We start from the raw sequence: 18,541 nt of genomic DNA, 5'->3' as shown, positions 1-18,541 counted from the left end.
TCAAAGGACAAGCTTAAATTTATTTGTATTCACCTTTCACGAAAATAACTATTTTATCAAAGTAGAGAACATATAGTTCCGAAATTGGTAAAAGCCTAAATAGTAAAAAATAAATAAATTATAAGACGATGAAAAAAAAAAGTGAAATGGGAGTAGTGAAGCAACAAGTATAAAAAAATGAAAAAAAAGAAGCAAAAGACATATAAGAGAAGGATAAAATGTTAGTTAGAGTTAAGGTTCAAACAAAAACATACCAGTTGGGTGGGGTGTGAAGTGTTAAAATTGCAATGAAGGAGGTAAAGTGGGATGACGAGAGTAAGGCGACATGACCTTATGTAGTAGTAACAAGGATGAAAAGCTCATGATCTTTGTCTCGTGGTGACTGAATTAAAAAATGGAGTGTGCGCGGTGTTTAGGATAAGAGGTCATCGAAGAAAAATGAGAAAATAAAATACATAAATCAATTAGTGAGTAGTTAACCGATAGAAGTTCAGTTTTTTAAAAATAAATGATAAAACAATATTGTTTAATTATTATTATTTTTTACTTTAATATTTAATTTTTATTATAAATAATTTAGTTTATTTTGTTACTTTAATATAATACAGTTAATCGTAATTAAGTTTAGCTAGATTAATTTTTTTCATCTATAAATATATATATATATATATATATATATATATATATATATATATATATATATCTATAACAATATATAAAGGGGATTCCCCTTTTTGTGTCCACTTTTCAAAATACCGATTTTACCCTTTAAATATAACAATTTATTAAATTTTAAAAAATTGACCGTTACTTTTATAAACTTTTTATAAAATCAGATGTCTCTGTTTCTTCTCTTCTTCTTTATTTATCAATGGTTATTCTTTTATCTGTTTTGATATATTTTACTTTATTTTAATAAATATAATTTTAAAATATATATTAACTTAATAATATTATAATATTATCACCTACTAATATAATATCACGCATTTTAAAAAATACATACACACAGGCGCGATAGCGCCTGTGTTACGCTAGTATATATAAAGAGATACCCTCTTTTGTGTCCATATTTCGATATTCCAATTTTACCCTTAATTATTATTTTAAACACTAATTATCTTATAAATAGTTTACTTTTAATAGTTAGCTTAAAAACCTTTTTTGTCTTCAACCGTTGTTTTAAAAACTTCTCTTATGTACCTATTTTATTTTTATAATTTTACATTTAACAACTATTTTAAAAATTCATTATATATTCTTTGTTGAACTAAATTGAATCGAACCGAACCGAATCAAATTGAACTGAACCGAACCATACCGGACCGAACCGAACCGTACCAAATCGAATTGGGTCGAACCGAACCGAACCGAACTGCACTGAACCGAATCGAACCGAACTGAACCGGACCAGATCGAATCAGACAGGATCGACCCGAACCATACTGAACCAAACCGAACCGCATTGAACCGAATCGAACCGTATTGAACCGAATCAAACCGCACTGAACCGAACCGAACCATAATGAAACGAACCAGATCGAACCAAACAGGACCGAATCGAACCGGATCAAATCGAACCAGACCGACTAGTATTATGAGATCATGCACTTACCATTGCTAGATTGCTTCTCTACCTTAGAGGCTATAACTATAATGTGTACGAGCCGCTCCTCAACTTACATTCCATATAGTTCAAATACATTTTGAGTAAGACTATGTTGACATTCTAGATATGAACCACCATCAAAGTGGCGAAAATTGGACAAAAAATTTAGGGATGCCAAATTATATATATATATATATATATATATATATATATTAAATTTATTATATCTAACTTGAAGAATTTTAGAAATTTGTTCTTCATTGTCTTTAATTATTGGATTCACATGAAAATCTTAAGGTTTAATTGACGTACATACCTTTTTTTCATCTCCATCACAAGTTTTTTTCTTGAAAAATAAAGAATCAATTATTTTACTCTCTATTATAATCTTTCTAATATAAATTTATTATTATTCACCTATTTAGAGAAAGATAAATTTAGTACCTTCAAGTGATACACAATAGATAAATTTATCACATACAAAATGAAAATATATTGTGTTAAAAAAATTGAAAATAAATTTATTCAAAAAAAAATATTGATCGGTCCAAAATGTTTTTTAACTTTTCAATTTTATCTTAATGTAATTTTATTTTAAAAATGATAGGAAATTGAAGATGAAAATTAAAATGGAAAAGGAAAGAAAAGTGAAGGTACACAAGAAAGAAAAAAAAAGGAAAACCTAAGCATGAAGTTTTTTAAAAAATAAAAAAATAAAATAAATAATACAATATATAAAAATAATTTTAAAATAAATATAAAAATAAATATAAAAAATTGAATAAAAAAAAATAGAAGCCACCACTTTCTTATGTCATGTCTAAGGTGTTGACTATCAACTTTCTTGATTAGTTATTTTTATCTATGTGATTTCAATAATTAATAGAATTATAATAATTTCATTTTCATCTATTTGATTTTAAGAATTTTTTTATTTCTGTAAACCACTTATATTATCAGCCTTTCAAAACAATTTATTCAAATAAAACCGTCTCATTTTTGTAAATAATAGTAAAAGTATATCATTGTTCGTACTTTGTTTATTTTGAAATTTTTTGGATTTAATGATACATCCATTTAAACCATTTTTTTAAAGTTTTGAGTTACTTTTTCTCAGCCAGTTCTTCTACAGTCTAAATCCCTACTTTAAGAGGAGAGATGACGTGAATCTCATTTAGGATAATTTTCCCTAATTTAATTTAATATATTTTTTTAGAAAGTGAGTTAGATCTTCCTCTCTCTCTCCGGTGTGTGCTAAAAAAACCCTGGTAGAAGAGAGGGGTTCCTGAACTTCCACAGGTAAAGCAAAACATGAACGGGTGAGTGGCGCGCCATCAAAATGGATCACAGAGCCCAACGAACTCAGAAACCCTAACCGAGTCATCCATCAGTCATATTCCCGAAGACGGTTCAGAATGATTGATGGAAGTGATCATGCAACAGCAGCAGCAACAACAGCAACAGCAGAACCCTTCTGCACTGGTGCCACTCTTAAAAAATCCCCAATCCTCCACCTCCAACGTCGCCGCCGCCACCACAACCCCCGCCGCCACTTCCATTAGGTCGCCTTCCTCGCAGTCGCCGCTCTCCGTCGTCGCTCCCCTCCGCCAACCCCCGCTCTCCTCGCATCCGGTGCCAGTTACGGCGGTGGAGCCAACTTTGACGGCGGTGCCGACGTGTCCGCTGGTGAGAGTCCGCCTCTCGGACATTGCCCCCTATGACGGGGCGCCGGCGGGGCCGTATCTGAGAGCAATGGATGCGCTGTGTGGGTCTCTGCTGCGGCACAATGCCGCGTTGATCGAATTGGGGAGCGAGGACACTGCTCTGATGCGATGCGGCTTGGAAGGTGCACGGTTGTTTTTCAGAAGTAGGGCTCAACTTGGTGTTGGGAAGGGTAGCCGTGGGGTTTACATGTACAGAGCAGGAAGGTATAAATAAATTTCTCCCTTGGCAATTACAGTAGAAGGAAATAAGAGAGATAAAATGAATTGAGGTTCCTCGAATAAGCTAAAATGAACTTATCTACTCTGTCTTTGTTTGGGTGAAGTCCAGAAATACTTGCAGGGGAAGATTATGTAAGCACTTGAATAAACTATATGTAAGAACTTCTTTATAAGATTTACTTATACATAAGTTAGCTTGAAGAAGTTCTCTTACATTAGTTTTTTCTTAAAGATGATTTTAACTTATGTACAAGTTAATTTTAACTTATGCACAAGTTAATTTCAACTTAAGAAGTGATATTTAGTTTCTTTCCATCTCCTAAAAGTACTCGTGGGGAACCTTATTTAAAATAGATCCTTGCTTTTGTTTAATTTAGATTTGATGAGAAAGTTTCTGTGAAGGTTAGGTGCTTCTAGAGAAGTTGATTTTGACATACCAGGAAAGCTTAATTTTATACGTGCTTACAAGCTTAAATTAATTTTTAATCTCAATTCATGAATTTAGTGCTCAAATGTCTCTTGCATGTTTTTTTTTTTTAAATTTTTTTATTCAGTGATTGTGCATGTAGAAGTTTATTCAGACAGGGTACTAGTAGTTATTGCTTGATTGGTCTGGAGCTTTGGTATTTTGATGGAAAATTATTGTTTTGAGATGAATTTGGCTTAATCCTTTTTGGTTACCTTTATTTTATGGTTTCAGGGCTTTGGAGGATTGGGATTATTCTCCCCCCTGCATGGCTGATATTTATAGATGCATGGGAAAGGCGTCTCGATCTGCCTTGAGTGCCATTGCAAGATACTTACGTCTTAGAAGCGAGTAAGGAACATATATTGTGATGGATGACCTTTCCTTTTTTAGTTTAACTGTTTCGTTATAGTGTATTGGTTGATTGTTCATTTCTTTCCAGTTTTTTTTATCATGTGTGTTCGCTCACAAGAAAGATTTGCTTTTTACAGCGTTTTTAACCATTTGCTCGATGATTCTCCATTGCCTGCTAATGAGGTGTCATCCTCAGTTCTTGTTGCGACATACTCAAATTCTTCTTTGCAAAATGGAAGAGGTGCAATTGGAGGTGGTAAGCCTACCATGAATGGTGAAGTTGAAAAGGGATTGTTGACGTTGATATCTTCTGACACTCCTGGTCTTCAGGTGTCTTTTATGTTGTTTTGTATAGATGAAAAAGTAGAGAGTGCAAGTGTCTTAGTTCGCTAATGAAAAAATAATTAGCTTTATGTCCTACAAAATTCACTGTCTTGTGCCATTGTCTGATATTTATTTTCTAACCTTTGGGCAATTTTGTTTGGTGACAAGTTAAAGATTGGTGAATTTATGAGTTGATTTATCTTCCCAGTTTTATAAACAATCTCAGTTTTCTTCTGTAGATATGTGACCCCAGTGGGCGCTGGTATCTGGCAGACAGTGGTTCTGGGCCCGGAGATCTTTTACTGATAACTGGCAAGGCACTTAGTCATGCTACTGCTGGTCTACGTCCTGCAGCGTCATATAGAGCTTCTCCTGATTATTTTCTGAGTCCTAATGGTGGAGGAAGGTACCAAATATATATTTATATATATATATATATATATTAAAACATTTTGTAGTTGTAATGGTTGATAAGATTTCCAAGGAACTTATTTAGGTACTTTCTTGGGCTTTGTGTAGGACTTCTCTTGCATATAGACTCATGCCACTGGGCAATGCTATATTAGATTGTTCCCCAATAGCAGCAGCTGGTCATATTATTCCCCAAAGCTATGTTCGAATTTCTGTAAGCCAATTTATGGATGACCTTGCTGCTGAAGAATTGATAGGGAGCAGATGTGATAATGCTGATGTAAGTTATCCCTTCTACTATTTTATTTTAATATGCATAATGGAAGTCCTCCCACACGGGTCATGATCTGATAAACAAAGAAGATTCTAACCATAACATATGGAAGTGTTAAGAGGTACCTTTCAGGATACTGAATTCTTCTTTACCCAACCAAATACTTCAGACATTTGTAAAACTATAAACTAATCAAAATCTTGGCATTCATATTCTTGCCAACTGTAACTTTCCCGCTGCAAAAGCCATTGGAATTCCTCTCCGTCCAGACCCACCGAGATTCTTTCTAATATGAAATATCTTAACAGAAAGCAGAATGCAGTTTACAGCAAATTAATCTAAAACAATGTCTACCGTTCATTTTCTTTTGTAATATTGTTTTCGCTTGGATTTTACTATAATGTACATAATAAACTTTTTTGCAATTCAACTTCAATTTTCTACACAAAATGTGGAATATTAAGATCATTGCATTAGGCTGTTGTTACTTCCGTGTTTGTTTGACAGTGTTCTTCTGTGAAACTAAAGCTGAAAATTAAGCTCTTGCCATTGGATGCTATACACTCACAGACACTAATCCTTTGTGTAAGCTGTCCTGTGTCCTATTCCTAGTTGGCGACTGCATTGATCTTTTAAACTAATTTGAGTATGGTTCTCGTGTTTCACTTATTTGTAAATGAAGTTTACACGTCTAGTATTTTTGTCTGTAAGCTTGTTGGCATTGGAAGATCTGGTTAACCATTGAGGCCTGCTAATCAGAAAACATAATGGTCTTTTTCTTGTGTCCCTGTCATTTATAAGAGTCTTGCATAAGTAATGGTTCTTGTCGTAAAACTTCTAGCACAATTTCCCTGAACGAAAATATTTTTTTTGATTTATGTGGACACTTATGATCCTTCTATTTTCAGGTTGCTGCTCAAAACAGTATGAACAAGGAGCCATCATTAAGAAGTGTTCTATCAGATCCTTTATCGTAAGTGTAGTTTAACACATTAACATCAACTCTCCAACTGATTTAGCAGTTTGTTTGAGAGGCATGATATTGATGTTATGTTGCTATATGATTTGTTTTAACCTTGTTGTTGCATGAGATGAGAGAGAAAAGTTGTTGAAGTCAGCTATTTTTCTCTTTTTCCTTTCACTTTCACTCAAACCAAACAAGGGAAAAACATAGTTATCCATGTTTTCTTTTTCTTTTCGTTCCTCCCACTTTTATCGCTTGCAAACATATATAATCTCAGTTCTTTCTAAATTTCTTGAAAAAATAAAATAAAATAGAAGTTGCTATAACACGAAAGTTTATTAAAACTTTAAACTTAATAAATCCACTGTTTGAGAAATACATAAAACCATTATGCTAAGTTTTGCAATGGTTGTGTGTACTGTAATTGCAGAAATACATGAAAGTGACACCATGTTGTTTGAGCATTGTATGCCCAAAGCTTTGGGATTGACTACTTTTTTTGTTCCTTTCTTATTTTGAAATTCTAGATTCTGAAATTTGATGTAGTGCACATTTCTTTCGTTTAATGTGATCTGTGCAACTTTTAATAAGACATGCAATAAATTTAAGGATATGAAAATAAACTACTATCTTTGCTCTGTCCATATTCTTACTTTCTCCCTTAGAGAATTTATGCTATGCCTGAGGTTTTGTAATTCATTACTCTGTCTTTTTTCTGTTACTATTGGCTATGCTACTGTTGCTGAATGTACGGTTCTGTGAAGACTGTGTTATATTTTGCATGTATGTTTTAAGACTGTGCTGATTGTACCAAATGATAGTTTCTGACATTTCCTATGGAGGCAGAGTTAAATCGTGATATACATGATATTATCAATGGCATCGATCAAAATATCACGATGTAATATGGAGAAGAGAAAATCGTCTTTGATATTTGACTTTCCTATGTTGCATAATGAAGCTATAGATAACGCTGGATTAAGAAAAACTGAAAAGTTGGAATTTGTAATATTCGATTGGGTTTTAAGTCACCTGACTTGTTCGTTACAGCAATTTTAGTTCTGGATCTTTTAATATCTAATGCAACATTTGTGTTTTTTTGTTCGCATTCTCCAGTCACATGTTAAACTTTTCCTCTTGACTTGCATGTTAGGCTATTGCCTCATTTTGTGTCCTTTTCATTTATTATGATTATGTTTAAGCATGTACCAAGATCTAATTTAACTCTGATATCTATTATCCTTTCCTCTTCTAATTTTGTTTACCAGTGGCACATTCCTTGAAGATGCCATGTTTGTCTCATGTGGACATTCTTTTGGTGGTCTCATGCTGAGGAGAGTTATTGAAACAGTAAGCAGGACTCTTTCCTATCTCTGTATTAAGAAATATGGTCCATTGCGACGAAAGCTACATTTATGCATTTGAACCATCTGTGGACATAGTAGGACTTAGTTGCAAGCAGTCAATAGCAGCATGACCAACCATCCCCATAAAGGCTATAAGTGTAGTGACTCCTATTTTAAACCCTATTTAGTTTTGTATTACACACAATGTGTATGTTTATATATATAGAGGGGGGATTAAATTCAAAATTTTCATCCCCACCTTATATTTTCTTTTTACTTATGGTTCTAAGGAGTAACTCATCTTTAACCTTTGGATTAAAAGAAAATGAAGGGCGACAATGGAAAGTAACTATATCCTTTCTTGTACACACACATACGGTGCTGAAAATGAAGAAAAAAATATCAAATTTTAAGACATTCTAATTAAAACTTAGCCCACCCACAATCCATGATCCCCATCCGCACTTTGTCAAGCACTTGAGGGTTCAACAGGGAGGGGTGGAGTGTTTGCAGCATGACGTGATGCTGCCATATTGACACAATTGCACATGTTTTACTTGATACTTGAGTGCAAAGATTAAATCTATGCTGCTGTGTAGATAATAATTTGTAAATGTTAGGAATAAAAGGTTGGGGTAAAATTGGAATTGATGGGTCAGCTGTTTACAATATTGTGATTAATAGTCATGAATTCAGTGTAGTGAGGAGAATCACTAGTTAATACTTAGATTTGAAGTATGTGAAACCTTGTGAGTTGTGGGAATTATGGAGCCGATACTCGATAAGATTGTAGAATATTTGACAAATCTATTTGTGTATAATCACAATTGAATACAGATACATACAGCAAAGATGGAAGTTACCAGAACATCCCCAAGTTAATAAGCTTAAATATTATATTGATGTTCTGAATGTTAATATTTAACTTTTATAACAAAATGTTAACTACTTTAAGCTAATTAATGCCTTCAATTTTGCAATCAAATCCAGTATCAAAGTCTACCAGATATTTGTATGCTGTGTATTTAAACTTGTTTTCTCAGTATTTGTACCTCCATACATTTTGTATTCTGATTTTGGTTGTACTTGCATCGTCTTGTTTTTATTACTTTCCATTCTCATTATCTAATTGAACTTTTAGATGGGGAGAGACAAGAATCATACTTACAATTATTGTTTTTGTCACAGTCCAGATGTACTCTCTGCAATACCGAAATTGAAACTGGTTCTTTGATCCCTAATCTTGGTATTTACCATTTTCTTTTGTAGTTTATATTTTATCCATCTGCACTATATACACTAGGTTATATATAGCCTTATTTCTGGTTCTGCTATATCTTTTTTTGTGCTTTTTGCTCTGTTATATATTTATTTGTTTAGTTTTTGTGACAAAGTAATTTGATTTCCTTTTCAGCTCTTAGAGCTGCAGCTGGTGCTGTCAAGCATGAGGATGAACGGAGGTTATTTCGTAATGCTGCTCTTCGAAAGCGGCGGAAAGAAATGGGTGACCAAATGGATTCAATGAGAAGAGTGAACAGGGTATACAACTTAAGTATCATGTGATTTTTTTTTCCTTTTCAATCAAAATATTAGCTAATGTTCAAAGAAGAAATAGTGGCAGAAGAAAACATTCTTATATCTTAGAAGCTATACATTAAATGCGAGACAGCTGACAAATATACAACGAACATTTTTACTTAACAGTGATTAGAGGAGATAGCAGGACATCTTAAGTTGACTGTGTATGGTATGATTTTCCTAGAATGATGAAGTGTTTTTTCAGCTTCTTTTGTTGGTGGCGCTATGTTTTATATTCTACTTCAACAATGACTAGGAGAAAGCATGGATCTGAGGTTGACTGGAATGTGATTGTTCCAGAAATGTACTTTGTAAAAATGTTATTCAGCTTTTGTTAGTTCCATTTGTTAAAATGATTTCTAGAAATGTCTTGTCTTATTCAGAAATTCCAGATTTGAGATTCAAATTTTACAGTGCTTTTATTCACTAAGGTTATCGAAGATTTGATTTTAAATTTAATAGTAGGCACTAGATAATGCCATCTTTGTGCATATATTTCTTGTTTTCATATCTTATGTTCTTTATTAGTGGCAATTTCTTTTTGAGTTCCCTGCAGTCAGAGAGAATGGAAAAAGTGTCCCACTGTTTTTTTTTTCTTATATTTAAAAGATAATAAAATTTAAGTTAAAACAAAATTTGGGCCACTGGATTTTGAATATAGGAGCTTGCAGTCATATAGCCAACTTGTGGAAATCCTGGTCCCCAAAGTTTCTGAAATATGTCTAGAAGTTTGTCTGCAGAGAAATTGATTGGAGAAGAGAAAGAACTGAATTACCAGTTTGGACAACTGGAAAAGGATATTGGAGAATCGCAAGGGGGATTATAAGAGGTAAGATGCAGGGGTGAGACTGGAACTTGAGGAAATAATCATATAAGGATTTTAGTGGGAAGCAGAGGCTTTTGGCATGGAGTAGTTGTGTATCTGGTTTGATACCCTGTTCTCTGTGTTCGTCTTTATTTGTCTTTTCTGATTTTGTTCTAGAGAATATGTCTAGTCTATGGAGCTGAACTACATTTTGCTTAGTGATACGTTGAATATTAAGTTCTATCAGATTATAGTCGGGGTTATATTTTTATGGGCATCAGTATAGGAACTGTAGCGAACTTGAGATATCTTTTTTAACCAAGAGAAGCACTTCTTTCTCCGAAAGTTTAGGACAATTATGACCCAGAAGCTTGGAGTTGTGAGAGATTATATATCGTGTGTGCAAGTGCTTTTGTTTGTAATTTTTTGGCCCCTTTATTTTGCAATTGGTTCATCTGATGTTGGTTATTAGGGTAATCTGAGAATTCAGGGCAGGTAGTGAACAAGCTTTATAAGGGTATATCTTATAGGCACATTTACAATTTCAGCTCTTTAATCTTTATCTTGGTCTGTACCTTAAGTGACCCTATAATTTTCTTCAACTTGCTCCGGGGTTCACTATGGCATGAGTGTAGGTGGTCTTAACTAAAACCTTTATTTGGTATGTAGTTTAATGCTTACCAATTTTCTATCTTCTTCTTGCCATTAAGTTATTGCTAATGTAATACTTCTAGATTTAAAATGACTTAAATTGACTGACTCAAACCCATCAAATAAATTGATGAAGAGATTAACCAATTAGCAGTAGTAGCAAACCAGTAGTGTTGTGTAGAAGTGATATTTAAATATGGTTTCTGATATTTTCAGGAGAAAAATTGTTTATTGACTCTCAAATGTTTCAGGAAAATGGAGATTATAGTGCTCCTGATGGACTTCAGCGGGGAGTGCAATATCCATTTTCGGTAAATGAGAAAGTTATTATAAAGGTAAAAGTTTTCAGTGCTATATTTTTAGTTTTTGGCAAATAATATATTGAAGGGTCAGTGGAATAATGGACAATCTATTTCTACAGGGTAACAGAAGAACACCAGAAAAATTTGTTGGGAAAGAAGCTGTGATTACATCTCAATGCCTCAATGGCTGGTGAGTTATTAAGAATGAACTTGTTAAAGTGCTTGTAGGTTCGATATAGTTTGAGATATAAGCTACCCTTAATGTTGAAATATTTAAATAAAAGCTCTACTTGCAAATTCCATAACATAATTAGTAGGCTTCTTTTTATGCCTCGGCAAATTTTCCCATTTAGGTGTCTAATGGTATAGAGGCTTTTGCTTGGTTTCATTGTATCTCATGCTGTCTTTGTCACCAACCAAAATCACCGTCGCTGGTTCATCTCTTTATGGATAATATACTTACGTTGATATCCTCTTAGATTGACTTATAAAGTTTTTGTATACCCGTATGAAAGCAAACAGCCTCAATCAAGTGAATCAACTCTTTGTTTTCCAACTTTTCAGAAAGTTTTTACTCTGTTCAGATATGCCGTTTTAAATGACCGAATCTGAGCTGCATTACATGTATACATCTGAGACAATTATAATGTTCTATTTCTGAACGTGTAGAATATTATTTTGGTTCTGTGTGTGGGATTATGCCGTTTATAATGTTTTTTATACTTTTCACACTTGATTTCTATCGTTTATCTTATCATACTTCCTGTACATTTTTTGCAATATTAATTTGAGCAGGAAGAGTGGAAAAGTAAAATTCTCATTTAATGTTTAACTTTGTGCAGGTATTTGCTCAAGATTATTGAAACTGGAGAGAATGTCCGCCTGCAGTACCGTTCTCTTAGGAAGCTCTTAACAGCGGACCAGTGTCCCTCACAACCAATTCAAAATAGCAGCTCTTAAAATGGATTTATTATAGGTTTTCTTCTTTCTTTTTTCCTCCACCAGAAAAAAAAGGAAACTTTTGTAGTGTTTGAAGCAAAGAATGACTTGTCTGGTCTTGATCTTTGATTGTAAAGAGTTATTTTGACTGCTCCGGCTCCTTACAGCGCGTGATAGAGGTTTATGTAACTTTTGATGTATCAACGAGGTTATTTGTGTAGATGGCAATGCTAGGTCGGCTTATAAGTATTGTAAAGAAAGCAGGCAAAGATAAATTAGATAGCATGTAAATTGTAGCCTTTACTGAAATGGATTCATAAGTTTAATTTTTTGTTGCCATAATTCAGTTTCTGTAGAATGAGTTGTTTCTATCTTCTGTGTTTTAGTATCTGTGAACTGGAAGCTGTCAATACCTACATGAAGAGAAAGTAGGTCGGTGAACACCTTAATTCTTACTTTAGTTGATGCTCACAAAATAATGTGGCCAAAGAACAAAGGGAAATGCTTTAAAAACGGTGGAAAAATGCACGGCTTCTCATATATCACGCAAATTTTTAAAATTTGGATTGGAATCTATTTAAAGTAGTCTGCTCTTATTGTTTTGCTGCTGAAAATTTCTTTCTAGAAAATTTTCGATAAAAGTAGCTTTGAAAAGTGTATCTCTATCCAAGAAGTTCAATGTCAATGACTATATTCACTCACTGACAAATGATTCAAATTCTCTCATGTTCAAGTAATTCTCTCAAGGAAAGGGCTTGCAAAACATTAACAACCATTAATATCAATATAACCCCTAAATTAGAAACAAGTTTGTTATAAATTTAATATGAATGTTTTTCGTATATTAACTAGTATGAATGCTATTCTTATATTTACTAATTTTACATCAATATGAAAAATTGAAAAAAAGAAGGGAAGAACCAAAATTATTGTTGCCTAGCCCTGATGCCAAGTTGCCATCAGAAACGTTAGAAAATGCATCTGGGGATGTTAAGATCCAAGTATAATAAAATTCCAAACTAACGAAATTCACAAAAAGTGGTGGTTCTGCGGCAGTGGACTTTTCCAAAGCTGTAATCTGAATCCAGTGACTAGCTCAAGATATCAACTCACCAATGTTTTCCCTTCTATTTGTAAATCCACTCGTTGGAACGAGCACCTGACTCATCCATATCTATAAAAATGCTCACTGCCTGCACCAAATAATTAGATATTACAACATGCACAGACAAGTTTTTCTTGTCTTGCCAACCAAAACTTATGTCTAGGATTATTGTCAGCGTAAAAATAAATTTATCTCCATTCAAAATTATTCTTCTTTCATAATTTTTTTTTTTGTTAGTTTTTGTTAACGGAGGAGTTGAACCACTAACCTCTCCACGATCTAATGATATATAGACATCTACATAATTGTGCAAAAGAATTGCAAAACTTTACCTTCCCTATTCGAGGTCGTTCCTTGGACTTTTCTAGGCTGTTCCGAATATGTGAGACAGCTCCCCAACATTTCAAGGTGTTTGCAACATCATCAAGCCTCAGAATATACTCTTCTTCAGTCAATGGGAAAGATCTCTAATAGCAAAACGATATTGGACATACTGAAACACATTATTACATGGATAACTTCAACGTATACAAGCAATTCCAGAGTAGTACAAAAAACTCTTAATAACCATGTACTTTAGAGCACAACCAAATGAAAGGAATCTATGTAGCACAAAAGTTTTAATACCTGCTCCATGTACTTCCACATTACATTCATTGCAAGGAGATTTCTTCCCATGAATTCCTACCATAGAAGATCAAACTATGACTTAGTTCACCAATTTATCCAATTTCAAAGAATCAAGCAAACACCTAGTAGCTGATATAATGCTCCAAGGACTTCATAAGTAAAATGTGAAAGTAGGGAACAAACATCATATACGCATATGAAGTTTCAAGAACAAGGACAAAGATATAATTTGAAGGAAACAGATAATGCAACAACATTCAAGAACAAGGATGCAACAACTCTTTTAACACTCCTATTTTAATTCAATTTCCTTTAAACCTAAATTTTTAATTAAACATACTGCAGGATATTAATTACAACATTGAACTCTTTACTATCACATTTTTTTCAATTGCAAGCATTTCTCAATAATTGTACTCCGGAAGAAAAAAGTTATTATATATGTTGCATTTTTTATGCAGGACAAGTAAATCTCACACTATTCCACATGTTTAGAAACTTACCTTCTTTATCAACTGAACATCATAAGACCTCCCATATTTGTTCCTAATGAGAGTAGCAAGGTCAAATCCACTAAAAGTGGAATCATCTCTTCCAACTATTTTCTCGAGATTCTCTCTAAGAATTTCACTGTTCACCTGATGCATATTTCAAAAGAGCCAGACTCAGATGTATGCACAGCAATAGAAAGTTAATACTTAATCATTATTCTGAGAACTGAGTCTGGATTTAATCATTTGGAAAACAACTTCTACATGAATGTAAATTAATCAAAACCATACAATCAAGGATACGAGATAGATTTTGCTTAAATATACAACTCATAGAGAAAACTAGAAAAAGGAGAATAAGGTAAGAAACATAGGAATTAAGTCAGAAAGGTTGACAAATTAAAGGATAGAAAAACTGTATTTCTAATTCTTTAGGTGGCAACATGGTGAAATATTGTGGAATGTAATAAATTACATGTATAACAGGATACTGAAAAGTGAACATACTCCTCCCATTTCACCGTTCTGGGGTTTGTTCTTATCAGTTTCATCTGAATCAGAAGCATCCATATTGTTGGTTCCTGAACTGGAAAAAATGGGTCTGCATTTTCTGGCACTGTGACCATATTTTTGAGCATGGTATCCAACATTAAGCAAGTCCAATCCTCTACAAAATGGAGCCTTATTAATGCTTGCTTTGTCAGGATGATCTTGAATTCTAAGGGGCCAAGAACACTGGTGGGTGGACATAATGTTCATCGTGTCCTGCACTCACTGTTATTCAAAAAATAGATGGAAAGTGGAAAACACTGTCAGAGAAACAAAAACAAGAAAGAACAGACATACTTGTTCTCAAATCTAAACCCTACACAGACTTCTTTCTCTTCTTTTTTGTAGACAAATAACAAAATTGGTATATAAAAGTAGGGTTAAATATATTTTTATTATCTAAACTTTCACGCAAAATTATAATTCATTGTTAAAAACTTTGATATACTTTGGTTTCCAAATATTTTAAATGAATAAATATAACTTTTTAACTCAATTTCATTAATTTTCTTTTATCTCTTAAATGCATTTCTCAGTTGACATTAAAATGGGAAGTCGTAATGCTTTTAAACCGGTATAAACAACTCAAACGCTAACTTGAAACGTATTTGACACATAAAATAAGGTAACGAAATTAGATTAAAAAGACTATACTAATTCAATTTTAAAGATTGAGATTAAAATGTATCGAAGTCTTAGATAAAAATAAATTTTAATTTTGTTTAAGGACTAAAAACATATTTAACCCATCCTAAATTAAAAATTAAAAACATCGTGAAGCAGATACAAAATTTGAAAGACCAGTAGGCAATTATAGCAACAAAAGCCAGGGATAACAGTAGACAGGGACAATTTTTACTCCGATCAAATTGACCAGCTTATAAGCAGGAATTTAGTTAACTAACATCATCCTAACTCCATGCACAGAGTAGATCAAAGAAATCATCTTATGCTTTTCCCAAATTCTACTTCAAAACCAAGACAATCATATCAAAGAAGTGAATAGAAAATGCTAGTTCGATATAGAAAGTTGTTTTGTTTTGGTCTTTTCCTTTCATAACCCAATACTAGATTTCCAATGGAAGATTACAAAAACTCTAGTACGAACCAGAATGACACAAATAAACACTAATACTCCTTATAATCAAAACCATGCAGAAAGAGCAATTGGCTAATAACCTGTTAAGTGTATATACATAAACAAAACCATCAATAAATTTATCGAACATGTAAAGTGCATGTAGAGAGCAAACCTGGTAGTGTTCGTGAGAGACAGAAAAACAGAAACGTATTGGAACAACCACCCCCTTCGGTTAATGTTTTTTAAAATCTTGTGTTTCTTGGTGTTGATGGGTCCTATATTATTAACAAAGCTTAAAGATATTAATGACGTGAGAGTGTGAAAGAGATAAACTTAAGAACAACATAATGTGGATATTGAAGGTTGTTCTGGAATTAAGAGAACAAGAACCTCACGTTTTGGTTGTAAGCAAAGCCAACCACAAGTTGCCATGTGCAAACCTCGTGGTTGCTTACGCATTCCTAACACTGCACGGGAAAAAAACATGTCATACGTTAATAAGAAGCCACGTCTCCTTGCACAGTCACACTCTTCAACACCACAACATAATAATAATAATAATAATAATATTATTATTATTATTATTATTACTAGCGTAACACAAGCGCTATCTCATCTCTGTGTATGCATTTTTTAAATATACGTGATATTATATTAGTAGGTGATGATATTATAATGTTATTAAGTTAATATATAAATTAAAATTATATTTATTAAAAATAAAATAAAATATATAAGAACAGATAAAATAATAACCATTGATAAATAAAGAATAAGAGAAGAAGCAAAGACATCCGATTTTATAAAAAGTTTGTAAAAGTAACGGTCAATTTTTAAAAATTTAATAAATTATTATATTTAAAGGGTAAAATCGGTATTTTGAAAAGTGGACACAAAAAGGAGAATCTCCTTTATATATTGTTATAGATTAGGTGAATTTATCATATCTAAAAGTCCCTAATAAATGTGATCATTTCTATTTCAGTATAATTATTTAAAAGATAAATATATTTTTTATTTTTAAATTATTATAAAATATTATATTTCGTTCTTAAATTAGAGTGTATATTTAATTCCTGTATTTTAGACAAATTAGGTCAAATATCTTTGAACAAATGTCATATGAAATGTTTTCTATGAACATAAAACATTTTTAGTTTCATATAATATAACATCTACGTAATCTTCGTCGTGAAAGATGTAACAACCCGGTTAAAATTTTTTATTTTGTCAATCTCATATCACAGTTTAAACATGAAAATGAAAACTTTTTTATTTATTTGTTCAAACAATTCAATAATAATAAGATTCAAAAATTCATAGTTTAATCAAAGTTATATTGCTTTCCAATAAAATTTGTTTAAAACAAGTTTTTTTACAATTTTTTTTTCCAAAAATCAAACTCAAAACTCCTCACTATAGTCCATTTAGATCAACATTTGTAATAACAATTGCTATCATATATCAACATATACCATCGTCCCAGTTAATAACAGATATGCAAAAATAAATTAACAGAATAGTATCAAATATCATAAACCAATAATACATATCATTAATAATATAATAACTCACTCAAATCTCACCAAATGTCAACTATTCACATATATAGTATCTTGTTTCACACAGCATTTGAAAACATATTTTTATGATTCGGGTGTCTAACCACACCATTAAATTTCACCGGCGGTCTCACATAATCATTTATAAAGTCTTTTCAAATAATATTTCAAAACGTATTATCATATATTTAAACATATAATTTTATGTTGCACCAATTGGATCCGTATCCGACACATATATTAATTAATACTTTATAATACTCATTATTAAAATATTTAATTTATAAAACAATAATAATTTTATGATAAAAATAATTTATAATATTTTGTTAAAATTTTTGATATATATATGATTTGAATTTGTTTTTAAATAATAAAATTTATATATTTTTCATATTTTTAAAAATTATTATACACTTTTTAATATTTATATATCACATATTATACAATATTTTTAAAATAAATGTATCGAATAGATATCGTATTTTATTCATATATCATAGATATAATCACATGTTTAAAACATATATGTTTTACATTATTTTATAAATAATAGACAAAATATTTTGTATTTAATTAAAAGAAAGCATAAATTTATATACTAATTTACAAAGCAAAAATATATTTAATATTATACTAGGGAAATAAGTTAAAGTGACCTGCCAAATACAACAGCTAAGGAGGATCGGAAAGAAAAACAAAATTAAAGATTTTTTGAAACTTTTATCGTAGCGATTCTTTATAAGAAATAAATAAAAAGCCTCAATAAGTAAAGATATAGTTCACTAAAAAAGTAGAATTCAAATAAATTTTTTAATAATATACATTTCATATCACCAATTAATAAATATAAATTAGAGTAAATAGTGAATTCAGCAATTCAAATATTATTTCTTTAGTATAATAAAAAAACTTACAATTTTAATAAAAAAAATTAATTTTGTTAATTTTACTTGAACTTCGCTAATAATTTAAATATTTTTTAAAATTTCAGTAATTATTATATATCTTTATTAAAGAAAAAAATGGTTTTAATATAAAAAATAAAGATAAAATACTTCTATAATTTGATGTTAACGTTAATTTTTTAACAAATATGTCATCATCACTAAATATCAAATATATGTCAATTACTTTAACTAAGTTAATGCAAATTT

At 31.6% G+C, this 18,541-nt stretch overlaps 2 protein-coding genes across 3 annotated transcripts; one reads left to right on the top strand and one right to left on the bottom strand.

The window, feature by feature from the left end:
* The first annotated feature begins 2,686 nt into the window (after nucleotides 1–2,686).
* LOC114169117 lies at nucleotides 2,687–12,321 on the top strand. Its single transcript, XM_028054147.1, has 12 exons — nucleotides 2,687–3,537; nucleotides 4,253–4,369; nucleotides 4,510–4,702; nucleotides 4,936–5,102; nucleotides 5,216–5,387; nucleotides 6,290–6,354; nucleotides 7,614–7,695; nucleotides 8,880–8,937; nucleotides 9,106–9,230; nucleotides 10,977–11,060; nucleotides 11,147–11,217; nucleotides 11,870–12,321. The coding sequence occupies exons 1-12, from the start codon at nucleotides 3,032–3,034 to the stop codon at nucleotides 11,985–11,987; spliced, it is 1,758 nt and encodes a 585-aa protein (XP_027909948.1). The 5' UTR covers nucleotides 2,687–3,031; the 3' UTR covers nucleotides 11,988–12,321.
* LOC114169118 lies at nucleotides 12,270–16,203 on the bottom strand. 2 transcript variants are annotated; one of them, XM_028054149.1, is made up of 7 exons: nucleotides 15,995–16,203; nucleotides 14,700–14,966; nucleotides 14,205–14,339; nucleotides 13,699–13,755; nucleotides 13,404–13,538; nucleotides 13,080–13,159; nucleotides 12,270–12,379 (listed from the first exon to the last, which is right to left on the bottom strand). In XM_028054149.1, exons 2-6 carry the CDS (start codon nucleotides 14,949–14,951, stop codon nucleotides 13,094–13,096), a joined length of 645 nt encoding a protein of 214 aa, XP_027909950.1. In that variant the 5' UTR covers nucleotides 14,952–14,966; nucleotides 15,995–16,203; the 3' UTR covers nucleotides 12,270–12,379; nucleotides 13,080–13,093. The 2 variants fall into 2 exon arrangements, with proteins under 2 accessions (XP_027909950.1, XP_027909949.1); XM_028054148.1 differs by lacking the exon at nucleotides 12,270–12,379 and having other exon boundaries at nucleotides 12,765–13,159.
* Nucleotides 16,204–18,541: the final 2,338 nt, after the last annotated feature.

Source organism: Vigna unguiculata, chromosome 11 (genome assembly GCF_004118075.2).
Source record: "Vigna unguiculata cultivar IT97K-499-35 chromosome 11, ASM411807v1, whole genome shotgun sequence".
Lineage (NCBI taxonomy): Eukaryota > Viridiplantae > Streptophyta > Magnoliopsida > Fabales > Fabaceae > Vigna > Vigna unguiculata.
The sequence above is the reverse complement of the archived record's forward strand: the minus strand, read 5'-3'. Positions and strand labels throughout refer to the sequence as shown.

Bases quoted from the DNA above. Each gene is read 5' to 3' on its own strand.
- LOC114169117 (XM_028054147.1), top strand. From the start codon at position 3,032: ATGGAAGTGATCATGCAACAGCAGCAGCAACAACAGCAACAGCAGAAC. The intron at 3,538-4,252 runs GTATAAATAAAT...TTATGGTTTCAG, and splicing joins TACATGTACAGAGCAGGAAG to GGCTTTGGAGGATTGGGATT. The intron at 7,696-8,879 runs GTAAGCAGGACT...TTTTTGTCACAG, and splicing joins TGAGGAGAGTTATTGAAACA to TCCAGATGTACTCTCTGCAA.
- LOC114169118 (XM_028054149.1), bottom strand. From the start codon at position 14,951: ATGAACATTATGTCCACCCACCAGTGTTCTTGGCCCCTTAGAATTCAA. The intron at 14,340-14,699 runs GTATGTTCACTT...AATATGCATCAG, and splicing joins AGAACGGTGAAATGGGAGGA to GTGAACAGTGAAATTCTTAG. The intron at 13,160-13,403 runs GTAAAGTTTTGC...TATTTGGTGCAG, and splicing joins AACGACCTCGAATAGGGAAG to GCAGTGAGCATTTTTATAGA.